General features: G+C 42.0%; 1 protein-coding gene across 1 annotated transcript; it reads right to left on the bottom strand.

Annotated features, from left to right (window-relative positions):
* Positions 1-11,456: 11,456 nt before the first annotated feature.
* Positions 11,457-15,268, bottom strand: LOC147630832 (pectinesterase 2-like). The gene is made up of 2 exons (XM_086809213.1): positions 14,060-15,268; positions 11,457-12,253 (listed from the first exon to the last, which is right to left on the bottom strand). Exons 1-2 carry the CDS (start codon positions 15,201-15,203, stop codon positions 11,541-11,543), a joined length of 1,857 nt encoding a protein of 618 aa, XP_086665339.1. The 5' UTR covers positions 15,204-15,268; the 3' UTR covers positions 11,457-11,540.
* Positions 15,269-17,063: the final 1,795 nt, after the last annotated feature.

Here is a 17,063-nt window from a genome sequence, read left to right as displayed (position 1 = left end):
GTAAACATGCATGTCCTGTTTGTGGTCCTTCGTTAGTACATGAGTATGCTGACGGTTTGTGTAAGACTATATTCGATAATCATCATCGATTTCTCCCCTCAGATCATCCTAAATATGTTGCTAGTAAGAGTAACATTCCTCCACAAACACTTCGTGCAAAAGATTGGAAGCGTATTTGGGAGTCTACAACTATTCTTCCTCTAGATGGCATGAACAGGTATAGTGATGTTTTTTCAATCTTGTTTTGTGTAGTCTCTAATTGGATTAAAGGTCACATAGAGCAATCCCTTGTGTAGGTACTCCATTTTTTTCGGCTGCCATATTGGACCCATCTTAAGATCAACCATCTTCTTGATCCCATGCACATCTTCAAGAATGTGGGATCTGGTATTTGGGAACATATTATTGGTAAACGAGACAATGTTAGCGTACGTGAGGACTTGCGGGTCGGAGGACGTATGCGTCAAGCTTGGCCACGAGAGGTGGGTGGGCACGTTCGTCTTCCGCCTGCACCATGGATTATATCAAAGAAAGAGGAGAAGCAGGTAAAGCAGGCCATCACCACTTTGCGTACTCCCACTGGATGCATGAGATCATTGAAGGGAGCCTTTACAACCACTAAGAAAAGAGGCGTTGAGCAACTATATGGGTTGAAGTCCCACGATTGGCACAAGATGCTTCAAGTAAGTGTTTTTCAAGTCTTGTACGTACGTTGAAATTAAATTTTGTAATGCCATAAACCATAAATGTGCTCTTATGTGCGCAGTTCATACTACCTACTAGCATCGACCATTGTGCAAATAAGAGTTTGAAAAAATGTATTTATAAGATGGGCGAGCTTGTGAGGTATGAAGATGATGTCGAACATGCCATTGAAGATGTTGTGATCGATGATCAAGAAATAAGAGATGATCATGATAATGAGGATGAGCATGCCATTTCTCATGATCATGAGAATGACCCTACCATTGAGGATGATGGTGATGTTGATGAGGATGATCAGGACATCGATACCATTATCAATGGAGTACAGAATATCGATAGTGGAATAAATTTAATCGTAGCCTTACCAATTGATCAAATGGATATTGATGTTGATCGTTTGGCAAGGATGGATCTTATTGAAGATGAGATCGAACCCTAACCAATCCGTCACTGTATGTTCTAAATTGATGACATTTCCATCATCTCATATGCATGATTTATTTTTGAATATATTTCATTGTTGTAAATGCATGTAGTGGGATTGTGTAATGATGTATACTGTAATGTACTATGAGATGGTTTAAGGAAAATAGTTTTTAATTTTGTAAAGAAATTCAGTTTTTTTTCAGTTTTTCTCTGCCATGCGTGTATTAATCCGTGTATAGTAGCGTGTATTTATCCGTGTATAATAGCGAGTATTACCCCGTGAATATTATCGTGTATAGGTGCGTGTATTACTGCGTGTATATAGACGCGTTTATACACGCGTTGATTAATGCAAACATACACGCGAACTTAAATGCAAAAATACACGCGCCCGATTCTATTCAAATACAGGCGCGACCATACACGCGTTCGTAATTTATCGCGTGTATGAAACGCGTGTATGGCAGCATTGTCTTGTAGTGAGATACCATTGACACCGGATCCACCCAATCAAAGAAAGAGAGCGATCAAGTCCCAAAATCAGATGAGCTTACCCAAGAGGCATAAGAAGAGAGATCAGCAAGCCCTAAGGGGATTGGTGAATACCCAAATGCTGAAGAAGAGATAAGAAAGCTTGAAGAAGCTAGGGCCGTAGTGGTTGAGTGTGTGCCAACGCCTTCATGAAGCCAAATTAAGGGCTAACTGGGCCACGGATACAATGTATCCAAGAAATGAGCCGATAAGGGAAAGAAAATTGGATGTGCCTACTCTAATTCCAAAAGCGTATGAAGGAGGAACTCAAAGTGACCTTATGGCAAGAATGTTTGAGGAGGCAGAGCAAGAAGTGTCCATTCCTTCCTTCCCTAGGAATGAGTATGAGACTAACGCATGGAAGGAGCCCTCACTTGCCAAGGAACCAAGGGACATAGGCAGTCTCGTAGCCATACTATCCACTTGTGTCCAAATGCCATTGGGACAATTACTACGCAATACACCGACATTTTTGGCAGATATAAAGGATTGGATAGAAGGAAGATGAAATCCAATGTCCAATGCGGTGGAGACCCAGTCCACTCTAGCAAAAAAATACCTTAAGCATGCAAAGGCGGCGGGAAGCCCCAAATTCATCAAAATACCTGTCAATCAACTGGGTTGGTATTATGAAAGTGATGCCACAAATGCTACAATTCCAATCCATCATAACCAAGCATTGGCTATCCTGGATGGAGGAGCGGGAGTTAACATCATTACCAAATGATGTTAGGAGAATTGGGAAAAACCAGATTTGGAAAGAGCAAATCTAATTGTCAAAATGGCAGACGGAATATCTTCAAGACCCATGGGACTATTAAAGAATGTACGACTTAAACTCTTTACGTTCCGCTACCTCATACATTTGTTGTAATAGACTTTCTATGCCAACCAAACTCATATGATATCATCTTGGGTAGACCTTTCATGAGGGAATCCAAATTGGTGCATGATCGGGCATTAGATCATGTGTGTGTTCGAAGGGACTCAAAAATCCTAAATATAGTTCTATGAACGTGGAAAGCGCATCCAATGGAAGGAAAATCGTTTGGCCAATGATTCGGTCATCACTGAGCGGACCACATCCTTACAAGTCTACCAACCAATGGTAGAATTTTCAAAGGAGAAGGAAGAAGCTGAAATGTATGCGTTGCTCTCTCCTCCTCTAGACTTCAGCAAAAACATGTGCTGGCCACAATAGATGTTATACAACCCAGAGGAACCCAATATGTCGAATCTGGGAACGTTCCCACCACTTTAGTGTGTATGGTAAATGTGCAACCACAAGAAGAGGATTTGGAGGATGAAGCCTCGAGCATAGACGAGACTAGATCACAAGGCCGTACCAATGCCCAATGCCTTAGAAGATGGCAAAAATAGAAGATGTATATTGCTCGACAAAATGCCCTTTTACGAAGTAAACCCATGGATGCCTAGTGGTGGCTAAGATACCTCGAAGCCACTACGGTGCAGAAGGAGTTTTCTAAGAATTGGGGTGAAGAGTTGAGTAAGATACCCTTGGAAGGAAGACATAAGGAGGAGATTATCTCTCAAGAGCTAGAAATGCCAAAGCTCACAAAAGCAGGGCACCAAAAACAAAACAAGGCTCTAGTTGAAGTCGAGCGCGAAGCCAAGAAGGTGATGGCTCAAACAAAAAGAGAGGATGAAGATAAACCGGACCTACTCTTAGTGCCGGACCATTTCAAGACATACAGGATTGACAAACAAAAAGTGGTGTAATTGACGGCCAAAAGAGAAAAGGAAGATGGTCTGTCCACATCATATACGATGGTCCACAGCTGAGGTCAAAGAAATTAATATTGCAAAGCCAGGGGGAGGAACCAAACCTGTCTATATCATTAAGGACTTGACTCCAACTGAGGAAAAGGAACTCATTAGTCTCCTCAAAGATTTTAAGGATGGCTTTGCTTGGAAATACACGAAGATGAAGGCTGTACCACCTGAAGTGGTACAACATACAATCCCAATCATGGAAGGATCAAGACCAACCAAGCAAAAACCGTACCAGATGAATCCAAAATATGCAGCAATTGTAAAGGAGGAAATTGACAAACGGATTTCATCTATAATTGACCACACCGATTGGCTATCACCAATCGTGATAGTGCCAAAGAAGAATGAGAAACTAAGGGTCTACGTTGACCTCAAAAAGGTCAATGCAGCCACTAAAAAGGACTATTACCCACTGCCCTATATAAAACACGGATTGGAAAACGGGTAGTTTTGGTGAAGAAGCTTACAGCTTCTTAGACGGATTTTCAGGTTACAATCAGGTGTCTATAGCACCCGGAGACCAACACAAAACGGCCTCCAATACTATGTGGGGGATGTATGCTTACAAGGTTTTGCCATTTGGCCTCACCGCCGATACCCCTGCAACTTTCTGTGCACAACCTTCAAACGCATGTGGATTATCCTAGAGTTGAATACTTGTGGACTATCTGAATAAACAAGAATGAGTTGTTTTTTAATAAAGCAAAAACTAACATGGTGTTCAAATGGAAATTTGATAACCATAAAAATTAGTAGAGACCTGTCAAGTTTGTAAGGTCATTATGGAGAGTGAAATATAAAGAAACTAGCATCCATGATTAAAAGAAGCTCCTACCATACAATCGCCCATAGTATAGCTGTGCCTAACCCTAATCTCCATTAATTGGTATATGAGCATATAGGTTTTAGATAGTTTTCACTTTAGCTATTTGATTTACATATGCTCGACCATCTCTAAGAAGCGGTATAGATTGTAGCCACCACACAAAAATCTATGAAAGCCAACAGTACAAGAAGAAAAGCTCGCTTCACTCACAACGACAGCTCATCGGCATCCTAGGATTGGCTTTGAGCCCATCAGAGTTGTCGCCCATTGCAAGATTTGGCTCTATTGGTAGAGCGCTTCCACTCACACATTATTCATATCTTCAGCTAGCTCTTGCCCTGACTTTGGTGATGCTATTGATCTGCCCATTGTGGTTCACTCAGCTAGTGCGCCTACAACACCTGCAACACCGAGTAGTCGCACGCTCCTTTTGTAGGGCCACGGCACTTGTAGCCAGTGCGCTGCAGCACCTGCAACACCGAGTAGTCGCACGCTCATTTTGTAGGGACTCGTCACTAGCAGCCAGTGCGCCTGTAGCACCTACAACACCGAGTAGTCGCACGCTCATTCTGTAGGGCCACGTCACCAGCCATTTCAACACTGCATTTTTGGCTACCAGCTTTGGGCTCTCCTTTGTGCTACTTGCACGCCATCTCCCCTGGCTTCCATACAACCTCACTCTAGTGGCTGCCACATTAAAAGGAGATAAGGTGACTTTAAAAATCCAACTTTAAAGCTTTACACCTTAATCATTAAGGGTTTGCTCATATGCCTTTGATAAGAATGATATTTGGTACCTTAAAATCACCATATAATCACCATATATATGCTTGCTCACTTTACTGTAAAAGGGGTGCAACAATCTTCATAATGCCAAACTCTAATGAATCAACTAATGTGAAGAAGATAATTAAGAAAAAAGTTAAGAAGTAAAAATCTAAACCTTTTTATTATGATGCTACTAAGGCCATGAGTTTTCTCGGAGTTTTTATCATACAACATGCATTTGTATGGGGATTAAGCCTTGATTTAGTCTTTGCATTTTCGTTTTCTTTGTAAATGGTTTTAAGAAACTACCCTTGTGCTTTAAAGCCAAATGGTAAGCCCACCCTTCATCATTCTGGCCACACTTCAAACTAATAAATTCAACGACATGATAGGGTTTCATACCCTTGTGCTTTAAAGCCAAATGGTAAGCCCACCCTTCATCATTATGGCCACACTTCAAACTAATAAGTTCAATGACATGATAGGGTTTCATACATGGTAGGTTAAGATAAAATTCATCTTAATGAAAAAGGGCTTGTGGGCCAATTGCAAATGGTAAAGAAAAGAAACCTTCTACTAGAGAGGGAGAGAGAGAATGGAATACTAAAGGATGAAAAAGCTATGGCTATTATAGCCTTAGGACTCAGTGACACCTATATGTTGGGGTAAAGGCCAATGGCCTATGGCCGGGCGGGCACCCCATGTATACGTACACATTGTACCATTCATTTATATAATACAGGATAAAGAAAATAAGGGTTAAAGCACCCACAAAACATCGTGCGTTCACTCTCTCTCGCTCTAGCTCTGCATCCTTTGTGCCATCAACTGGTATTAGAGCAGATTCAACCCTTTTTTTTCAAGATCCCGCTTGTCGCTTCCACGCGCGTGTGCACTTTTCAGAGTGCAGATCACTTCCCGAGCTTGGCATCGGGAGATTCAACAATCCGGGGGTATTTTGAGGAGGTGTCCTGAAGTTTTACCCCCCTTACGAAGCCATTCGTGCGGTCAAAATTGCCATTCGAGTTATGGTTTAAGAGCTGCATTTTCTAGCTTTCTTTTCTTGCTCTTTCATAGAGGTTACAGGTTACACTCTTCACATAGGTCACACGTGACAAGTTACAGGTTTTAGATTCCTAAAGTTCATGTATGCACTTGGGGTTTTCACACAAAGGCATGACAAGTGTTTAACGAGCTTCCAGTAGTTGGCGTACATACGCAGGTGTTTGGCTTTGCTTTGTAGCTGTTGGTACACAACTGTTGTGTGCATTGATTGCGTTGTATGCATATGTTATGCGTATGGTTGAGATACCATATCTCATGGTCATGCACTGTTGACCGTTTATACTCGTTGGTGGCATTGTGAGCAGTCTGTGACAGTTTGTATGGCAACTGTGGAATGGCATTACTTATTGTAAATGTGGATAGTCCATGTATGACTTATTGTAAATGTGGATAGTCCATGTATGACATTTGTGGAACGTATCAGCTTTACATGATTCTTGCTGGAAATCTGGAGTGCTAGCCTTTTGGAGGGTCGTGGAAGGTTTTTTGAAGCCTTGTGTCATGAGTGCATGGTAAAGCGCCACGAGGTGGCTTAGGTACTGGAGCGTGCCCTCGACAAGCATCGCCAAAGACCTCACATGCCGATTTAGGCTATGGGATGACGGATGTACAACATTGTGGTTAGTTTCTTGCATATGCGTGACAGGCCATGTGGCATTGCTGTACATATTGGTATATGCATTATACAGACTGGTTGATGCGATCATTCATTGATTACCCATAGAGGTTATACCTTTTGGTATTTGGTTGATTGTTTATAGTGGTTCTATTACGGTTATATTATCAAAATTCTGCCGAATTTTTTTTTGCCACAATTTGGAATTTACATGCCACTGGTCATTTGTCACCTTTGAAATCTTTGTGAGCGAGTTTGCGGTGCATAAGCAAGCTCTCGCGTGGCTAATTGTTTCTTGATCGCATAGCCTAGCCATTGTTATGGCTTCTACGTCAGAGAATGCTCTCTATAACATTGAGAATTTAGATGGCACGAATTTCTTGTATTGGAAAGAGCAGATATATAATGTCTTGGTGTAAAAGAAGCAAGTTAAGCCCATTAAGTGCAAAGGTGTGAAGCCTGAAGGCACGGATGCTGATGAATGGCAAGACCTTGATGAGCTTGCTTGTTCTACAATTATGCTTTCATTGTCAACGTCAGTGTACTTCAATGTGAAGGACACAGAAGGTGGTGCTTATGGTGTATGGAAGAAGCTATGTGATCTCCATGACAAGTAGAGTGCTGCATCTCAGGTTTATTTGTAGAAAAAAGCTCATTGATCTTCGCATGGAAGCTCATTGATCTTCGCATGGAAGAGGGGACATCTATGTCCAGTCACTTGAATGAGTTTCCACACCATTTTCAGGCAGCTTTCAGCTCAAAAGATTACTTTTGAGGACTCTGTCAGAGGACTCTGTCAAAGCTATGTTCTTGCTTTTGTTACTTTACCTGAAAGTTGGGATACTTTCAGGACAGCCATAAGCAATTTGGCATGTGGTTTGACCAGTACTACACACGTTGAGAGCAGCTTGCTTACTAAAGAGGTCAACACGAAGAACAATTTAGGTACTAGAAGCTCCAGTGCACTTACCATACGAGGGAGATCTAATACAAGGGAAAAATCTCGTGAAAGAGGTGAAAGAGGCAAGTCTAGAAGCAAGTCTCGTGCACGGAAAGAAGTGGAGTGTTTCTATTGTGGCAAGAAGGGTCACATGAAGAAAGACTGCTTCAAATGGCAGAAGAACAAAGAAAAAGGCAAAGAGAAGGCTGATGATGATGGCAAGAAGGAAGATAAATCTAAGGTAAAGGTAGAGGAGGTGAACACTATCTGCAGTAATAGTGATGACGGTGATGTCTTGTATGCCTCTACACTTGGTGATGCATTTCTTGTTGCCACACTGATGAAGGTATGTCACATGATTGGATCATTGTCTCAGGTGCATCTTTTCATGTTACTCCACCCAAGGAGGAGTGGTTCACGTCATATGATGCAGGTAGAAAAGGATGTGTTAGGCTGGGAAATGATTATGCATGTGACATTGTTGGAGTGGGAGATGTGCATCTGTCTCTTGCAAACGATTCTTCTTTGTGCTCAAGAATGTACAGCATGTACCCGATCTCAAGAAGAGCTTTATCAGCACTTGGACAGTTGGATGATTGCAACTATTGTGTTATCTTTGGCAGTCATTCATGAAAGATTTGCAAAGGGTCTCTTGTTGTTGCTAGAGGGTCCAAGTCTGGTACTTTGTATTTTTTGCATGTGTCTAGTGTGAAAGATCATGTCATAGCCGTAATGGGGAAGCCCATAAGTACACCATTGCCTCCATATGTGAAACTCAGCCTAGAGGACAACCCCAAGTCGGATGAGCAGAGGGCTGAAATGGCAAAGATACATTATGCATCTGCGGTTGGTAGTTTGATGTATGCTATGGTAGCTACACGTTCAGACATTGCTTTTGCAGTGGGAGTGGTTAGCAGGGTATATGGCAAACCCTGGCAAGAAGCATTGGGAGGCAGTGAAGAGTATCTTGAGATACTTGAATGGTACAAGGGATATGTGCATTTGCTTCGGGAGGAAGGATACATCTGTCATTGGTTATGCAGATGTAGATTTTACAGGGAATGTATACTCCAGCAAGTCTACCGACATGATATGTTTTCACATTCAGAGGAGGTGCAGTTTCACGGGTTTCTTGTTTGCTGCAGGCATGTACGGATTTGTCTACCACTACTGAGGCATAATATATTGCAGAGCCAGTGAGGCATGCAAGGAAGCTATATGGCTTACTCGTCTAGTGGGAGACTCGGGCATTGCAGGAGAGGTCCTAGTTTTGCACATAGTGATAGTCAGAGTGCCATCCAGTTGGCACGGAATCCTATTTTTCATGCAAAGACAATGCATATTACTATGAAGTACCACTTCATCAGGGAAGTGCTTGAGAACAAACGCATTCAGCTTGTCAAGATTCACACATATGACAACCCCTGCAGATCTTCTTATGAAGAGCTTATCCTCTGAGCGGTTTGCACATTGCAGATTGTTGATGGGCATCGAATAGCATGTCCATTGGTTGTTCTCCCTTAAAGGCACATTGGCCTTTAAGTGGGAGGTTGATGGGGTAAAGGCCAATGGCCAAGCGGGCACCCCATGTATACGTACACATTGTACCCTCAGGGGGGGTCACTCGTATAAATATGTAAGTATCGCGTGGGTTCAACAGAAGGACATTTTAAATATTTAAAACTTACAGAAATATATTTACAGAGGTGATTTATTTATTGTATTTTAAAAAAAATTACAGATTTGAAGAGGAAAGGATACATTATATTCACTAAAAAATTCACAGATAAGGGAATTTTTAAATAGGCCTTGAACGCACGTGATATAGAGGATTTACATATAGTGACCCCCCCCCCCCCCCCCCCCGAGATTGTACCATTCATTTATATAATAGAGGATAAAGAAAATAAGGGTGGTTGAAGCACCCATAAAACATTATGCGTTCGCTCTCTCTCACTCTAGCTCTGCATCCTTTGTGCCATCACCATATACATCATTTAGTTGATGCTAAGGATGCTGCTCTGTGTGGTGCTGATGCATGGAACACTGTAAAAAATATTTGAGGCCAAGGGTAAACACTCTAAGATATAGTTAAAGATCAAATTCATCGCATTAAAAATGAAACCAATAGATACTTTTCCTATGCCCCTCAACTATATGAAGAGTTTGATGGCATAACTAGCAGCAATTGAAGCTCTTGTGGAAGAAGATGAGGAAGAAGAAGATACCACTTGCAGTGCTTCTCAAGAGCATGCCTAGTGAGGAGTATGGTCACCTTGTTTCAACCTTGCAAAATCTTCCAGAACCTACCTTGGAAGGTATTGAAGCTGCCCTATTTGAAGAATACAAGAAGAAGCAAGAGAACCATGATTTTGAAAAAGGAGCCTACAATGTCAATAGTCAAAAAGACCTACACCAAAGCCTCCACTAGAAAATTCTCCAACAATAAGTCCTACCGCAACTCTAAGTCAAAGCTGAAGTGTAAATTTTGTGGCAAACCTAGCCACATTAAGAAGGATTGTTTCATAAAACAAAAGTTTAAAGCATGTCTTGTAGAGTAGAGAATGCCATTGAAGAACCAGTCTCCCAAGAGGAGGCTAGCTTTGCTGAAGTTGATTGGGCCTTCTAGAGCTTGATTTACTTTACTAGTTGATAAAGATGAAGAGAATGCCGACGAAGAACCAGCCTCCCAAGAGGAGGCTAGCTTTGTTGAAGTTGATTGGGCCTTCTAGAGCTTGATTTACTCTACTAGTCCCTTTTTGAACTCTTGTCTCAGTTTCAAATCTTCATGCCAGGCTGGTGGCGATAAGTGGTCATGTTGGGGCATAGGTAGAGGCCTAGGAGGGGTCAAGCTGTGACATCATAGGATTGAGACTCTTGGAGTCAAGTCATGCGAGCGAAAGTCATCAAATTGAGGAGGGATGTTAGAATGACAATTTGATAACCATAAAGATTAGTAGAGGTCAAGTTTGTAAGGTCACTATGGAGAGTGAAATGTAAAGAAACTAGCATCTGCGATTAACACAAGTGCGGATAAGAAGAGATGATGTCTCTTATATTCATGGAGGAGATTGAGGAAGGTTGAATAATATCATCAATGACGTATTTGACTTTGTACTTCTAACCTATTTAAAGAGGCTATCTAATGGAAAAGCTGCCCATATTATTTTCACCCTCATGAAGCTCTTAGTATACGATCCCCCATAGCATGTTTGTGCCTGATCCTAATCTCCATTATATGCTTCAAGGCCTAAGAAGAGACTTGCTTGTGTGGATGAAGCTGACTTCAAGATGTGCAAAACCCAATACATAATGAATGATGTTGATGAAACACTCAAAATGTCAAAGACAAAGGATGATTTCCAACAATAGATCAGATCTGCCTAGCAAGACTGCATGGTTTCTAATGAAGAAATCGAGCTTATGAGTCAAGGACTTAGAAATGGATGAATACATCCAGAGTTACCTAGCCATGAAGGAATATCTAGAATAGAGGTCTTTTGATAATGTTATCATGAAATTATGCTTCTTTGAGTAAAAAGCATCATGTACCTTTTCCTTTCTCATGTTATATCTATAATCTAATAGACACTTTTATTTTAATTTACTTTTGTAATAAAAGAAAAGAGGGATATCTAGAACATGGCCACCAAACACATGTGGCATAAACGTCAAGGTTATCCAAAGTAGGGATATCCCGAGCCCAATGTTGGGGAAACATTTTTGAGTGAACCCAACATGCATGCCTTCCTTCCTTCTCTTTTTTTTAACTGTATTATTAGGGCGATTTCAATACATCACCTGGATCACCAGGTAACCTTTCTCCTTATTTAAAAAGTAAAATTACATCATGTGAGAGTTTGATGAGTTTAATGCTGCGGAGTACTACTGAGGCCAGATGTGTACTCCACCTCCGTGAGCGGGAGCCAGCTACTACCAACGATGAAGTTATCAGCAGTGAACTGGATGGCATCACTAGAGTTCATGACCGGGTGGACGCCTTTCCAGCTGACGCGATTATCAGTGGGAGAACCAGGGCCTCTGTTCTCAAACTCACCATAGTAGACGGTGTCCGTGAAGGGGTTGCTGGCGTTCCACGGCAACCAGCCGTCGGGGTGGATGAGGCTGTCTAAGAAAGACTGCATGAAGACGGTGCGGGAGTAGGCTTTCCATGGACGGCCTAGATACGAGAAGACAGTGAAAGGTGCGGACACCAGGTCCTGGTCGGCAAAGAGGCTGCAGTTCTGGAAGGAGAAGCCGGATATGTCCACATCCACTTTGCGGCCTTGGGCGGTGATGGTGTTCTGCTGGCCATTGAGCGGGCGGCGGGCCAGCAGGTCGCAGGTCTGGAAGCTGGCGATGGCGTTGCCGAAGATGAAGTCGACGGTGCCGTAGATCTTGCAGTCCCGGTAGAACTGGCGACTGGAGAGTGCGTAGAGCGTGTCTTGGTAGCCTTCGAAGCTGCACTTGTAGAACACTAGGAAGTCCGCCGACGCCCGAAGCGCCACCGCCTGGTAGCCCTCTGGCCCGGCCGTGTTCCGAAACGTCATGTCCCTCGCCAAAAACCCCTCTCCGGATATCCCTGCATCATATTCAAATGACTTTCTTTTCTTCTCTCCTAGACTCTAGTTAGATCATTAACTTGATGAAATAGAGGTTGTTCCCACTCGCACTATCTGCTGGTGGCTGACTAGGGATATTTTTTGAGCAGCTTATTAGCTTGGGGCTGACCAGATTTAACATTGAGATTTTATTAGTTGCATAGATTTGCACCACTTTAGCTAGCAGCTCGTTGCTTCATTTATTAAAAATAAAAAAAAAGGAGTGCGAGCTTACCTGATGATAGCCCCTTTCTTACCAGTTGGAGGCAGTGGGCTAGAAAATATAATCCTAAGAAAAGCCTTATAGTTGTTCAAAGCCATGATCAGGCTGATGTAACACTGTGGCACGCCAAATTCCAATGCGCAAGTATAGGATTCGACATTGGCATCTAAAGTAAAGGGGCAGTAGGGTTTTTCAGATTTGATAGGAGGAGAATTTGGAAGGTCTTTGATTAGCAAGAGAGCATCGCAAATTATTAAGGGGAGAGCCTCTCTGTCGCAAATACAGCTTAAGACCCTCCTTAAGCATAGGAGGATTAAGAGAGGGGTTCTAAGGGGCAGGCGACGAAGATGGAAACCTCTTTTTTGAAAATTACTTTCGCGTACTAGTGCCAGTGAGAGACAACTCTAATTCCCTCTTAATAATAAAAAACCATACGAAAGTAATCCTCATTGGGGGTGTCCCCAGTTCTGCCTAAAGATTCTTAATGGTTAGAAACTTAGTAGGTGTAGCCAAAGGCCATGGGAGGCCTTTCCCTAAGAGGAAAATGAGGAGCTCTAGTTAAACAATGACCCATTTTTTAGGGAAAGGTAACCCATGGTCTTTCCCAACCATCATGGTCTTGGAGAGTGGAATAATTTTTAATTTTTTTTTTGTTGATGTATATTTTTATTAGTTTTCTATTTTTTTAACATTCCATGTGTTGATGTGTCAAGGTTTTATTGGTCCTTTATTTTTTAACATTCTTACTGCTTATGTGTCAACAATTCATCTGTTTTCATTTGAGTAAAATTTCCACTGTTGCTGGTATGTCAATATCTTATGGTGCATTCTTTGAAAACAAAGCTTGTTGATTTGATGGCTGGAATTTATTTTTCCACGACCCAAGACCATAATGTGATATTGCTTGTCATTAAATATATACATTATAGGGTCTGCCTCTATGATCATCTCGGTTCAAACACTTACAGGCGTTGAAACTTGAAACTACATTACATGCTACCTAGACTACGTATGTGCATATCCTGACAGGCTACCTATGTGCACATCCTAGATTTTTGAAGCTTAACTTCATTTCGAAGTTACCAAGGTTACATCTAAGATCATCACTTGTCTCGCTCCAAAACGTGCATGCACGTCTAAAAGAAACACATAAGTCTAGTGCTCTCTTGGAAGCAGCCTTCTTTTGTATTAGAAGATGACAGAAGGTCTTTAATTTGTGATTTGCTAAACATGGTCTGAATATAATATTGGGAAGGTGGATGTAAGCTGCTTTTTTTTGGTAATATATATAGCTATATCTATGGGTCTTTAATTTGTGATTTGCTAAACATGGTCTGAATATAATATTGGGAAGCTGGATGTAAGCTGCTTTTTTTGGGTAATATATATAGCTATATCTATGGGTTTTTTTAAAAAAGCACATACGTTATTCTTACGCTCGAACACTTAAAACGTTAAGATAAATATGAAACGGCCGCCAAAGAGGGAATTCTATGTTTATCACAACCCAAAGAGAGAGAGAGAGAGAAACGATGGCTGAGTATAAGAGGGTGAGGTGGTTTACCTACTGTAGAAGTCCTGAGTGTGTTATAGAGGCCGCTGCCAACATTGTTGCTTCCCGTGATCACCGTGTAACCAATGCCATCCCCGAGGAATGTCAAGTTGACTAAATTCTTGGGCACATTGAAGGTTTCCTCATAAATGCCTTCTTTGATGTAAACTATGAAGCGTTGCCCTAATTGCAGATTGGTGGGCATATTATTGAGTGCATCTGTGATGTTGAGATAGTCTCCGGTACCGTCTTGGGCCACGATCATATCTGCGTAGATAGAAGGAATCGGAGCTTGGAGAAGCTTACGGTCATTAGAAGATAACCACCCAGGGAACCCATCATTAATATCGTTTAAATGATCATTATTAGAGTCTACTAATAGAGTTCTAATTACTGTGTCATCACTTGTAGCTAGAAGACGACGGTGAGCTGCTGGTGGGTTCTTCTTCCAATCTGAGAGCTTGTACCCATGCTTAGAAAGCTTCTTTACTAGGTATAGGCTGTTAACTAACACCTCGGATACTTGCCCTTGCCTCTTTAGCATGGGTTTCTCGCATTTCCCAGAGCTCACAAACTGGAAGCCATCAGAGCAGGCTGTTTGGAAGCTTAGAGATGCGCTCAACCATACATTTAGATTGAGAAGAGCATCTCTCTTTGCTGATAAATTGCTGGTGTCAATGGAAGATAGATTGGCGATGGCCAAATTTAGCTGGTCTCTTGCACTCTCCATCATTTCAATGCAATCTTCAATAGCTTGGCGTTCTAGGAGATGGAGGCCTTGCTCCCCACTATATTTGGAGCAGTTCTTGGCAAAGCTGTGGGACTCATGAACAACCGCCAAAGCTGCCTTTAAAGCTATGGAAACCAGCTGCTGAGGGCTTGCATTGTTTAGAGAATAAGGGGGACTATAAGAGGAGAAGCCCCTCATACAAGCTTGAGGGTAGATTGCATTGTTACAAATAAGGGCTATTGCAGGTGGTGGTGAGCTAGATGAAATCTGTGCATGGACATCGATTTTGACAGGGTTATCTAAAGATTTACCATCCCCTCTGCTTGCTACAGAGGTGCTAGAAGCCATAAGAGCAACCACAAAGATGAACGATATTGAAGCAGATGCAAGCATCATGGTAGTATAGGCTGATTTGGGGGAGCCCATGTCATTAAATTTCAATTGGCTTTAGCTTTGCACAGGGAGCAGCATAAGGTTTGTTGCTTTGATGCAAATATACACCAAGTTTTGGAGAGCCTTTATAGCGATTGCAGCATACAGTCTATGCATACATAGTGGCCTATGATTGAGACTGGTGGGCAGAAGTCTTCATAGACGTAGAGAACACATATAAATCAACCCAGGTGCACGCATGTGTGTGTGTAGGGTTTTTTTTTCTTTTTTCGTGTGTGTGTGTGTGTGTGTGTGTGTGTGTGTGTGAGAGAGAGAGAGAGAGAGAGAGAGAGAGAGAGAGAGAGAGAGAATGCAAAAAGAAATGTTGTAATAAGGCCCAGAAAAGGTTTGTGAGAGAGACATAGAGAGAACACGAGAAGAAATGCTGTATGCATAAACTGAGGGGTGTGTGTGTGTGTGAGAGAGAGAGAGAGAGAGAGAGAGAGAGAGAATGCAAAAAGATAGCAATTTGCTGTACACCTTAGGTCCAGAAAAGGTTTCAAAGATTGAGCTACTTGGATACGCCACCTACGACATACATGCATGCACTTGCACACCAACTTGAAGGACAATGTATACGATTTCAATCACTCAAAAAATGCCTTGCTAGGAGTTCTTTTATGTGCAATCCATCTCGTTATACAAAGGGAATTACACGTTAAACAACAAAACCCCTCTTCCGAGAGGTAAATGGCGCGACATGAAGTCACACACGGTATCAAAGATGAACTGGTTCATTGAAATGTTTGCAAACTCTTTGTCCACTAGCCACACTGGACTCTGGAGTGGCCAGTTGACTACATTGCGATCTTGAAAAAGGTGGCCAGACAAGATCACGGGACGTACTACAAATTGCAATGCATGGAGAGAGGAGCCAGCTGTATGAACAGAAAAGAGGACTTTGTGTCATGTCAAAGCTTGTCTGCAAACGAAGCGTGTGTCAGCAGAGAGAATACTCAACACTCCGTTGACGACCACTAACGTTTATAAATCTAGGATAAATAACAATTTCTAATTGCCATTTTTAGTTCGTTCGTGCGCGTGCGTGTGTGTGAGAGAGTGAGTGAGAGAGAGAGAGACTGACTTGCATCTATGGCATCAATACAAAGAATACTTGATACTTTCACCCATTAAGTTATCAAGAAAAAGACGTTCAATAGATTTTTAACTTACATGTACTTTTACTGGCAATGGATGGTATGCCATGGTATTTGCATATGCTTAATGAAATATAAAATAGACCTCTTTTTAAAAGTACCTTAGAGCATGTTCAAGCGCAACACTTGGAGCACCTATAGTAGGTGCCAACTCTAGCAATGTGCACCTGCAAACATAGTGAAAGCGCTGAGTGTGGAGCATGCTAGAGTCTATTGGAAAAATAGGGGACTCTAAAAAGATATGGAGTCCTTTCAAAATAGTGGCATGGATTTTTCGAAGTATTTCAAAATGCCGCCTCCAAAGTTTGGCTGCCTAAACACATGCCAAAACAGCCTTATGTTTGAACTGTTTGGCACCAAAACTCCAGGCAACTTCATGCACCTTCAAGAGGTGTAGGTCTCAACATGCTCTTATGAGTGAGGCAATTTCGTGTACCTACTCCAATGGCATTGAGATTGACTTACAATTTGTCATCCCCCCATACTTGGACAGCATGCCCCCATACTTGGACAGCATGCCCAAAGCATACTGCCTCTATACCCAGGATTCTATACCCAAGAAGTATCTCAGCTCAACCAAATCCTTCATTTCAAACTTTTTTTAAAGGAGCACCTTCACCTCGACATGAATGTCAACATCACTAACCCTGCGAGACAATCAAGTCATCAACATAGGTGACTAATTGAATAATATCCC

Source organism: Cibotium barometz, chromosome 15, assembly GCF_041138505.1.
Source record: "Cibotium barometz isolate CiBa-2024 chromosome 15, ASM4113850v1, whole genome shotgun sequence".
In the NCBI taxonomy this organism is placed as follows: domain Eukaryota; kingdom Viridiplantae; phylum Streptophyta; class Polypodiopsida; order Cyatheales; family Cibotiaceae; genus Cibotium; species Cibotium barometz.
This window is presented reverse-complemented; position numbering and strand designations above follow the sequence as displayed.

Coding starts and splice junctions, on each gene's coding strand:
- LOC147630832 (XM_086809213.1), bottom strand. CDS start 15,203: ATGGGCTCCCCCAAATCAGCCTATACTACCATGATGCTTGCATCTGCT. Junction 12,254..14,059: donor ACTCAGGACTTCTACAGTAG/GTAAACCACCTC, acceptor AATATGATGCAG/GGATATCCGGAGAGGGGTTT.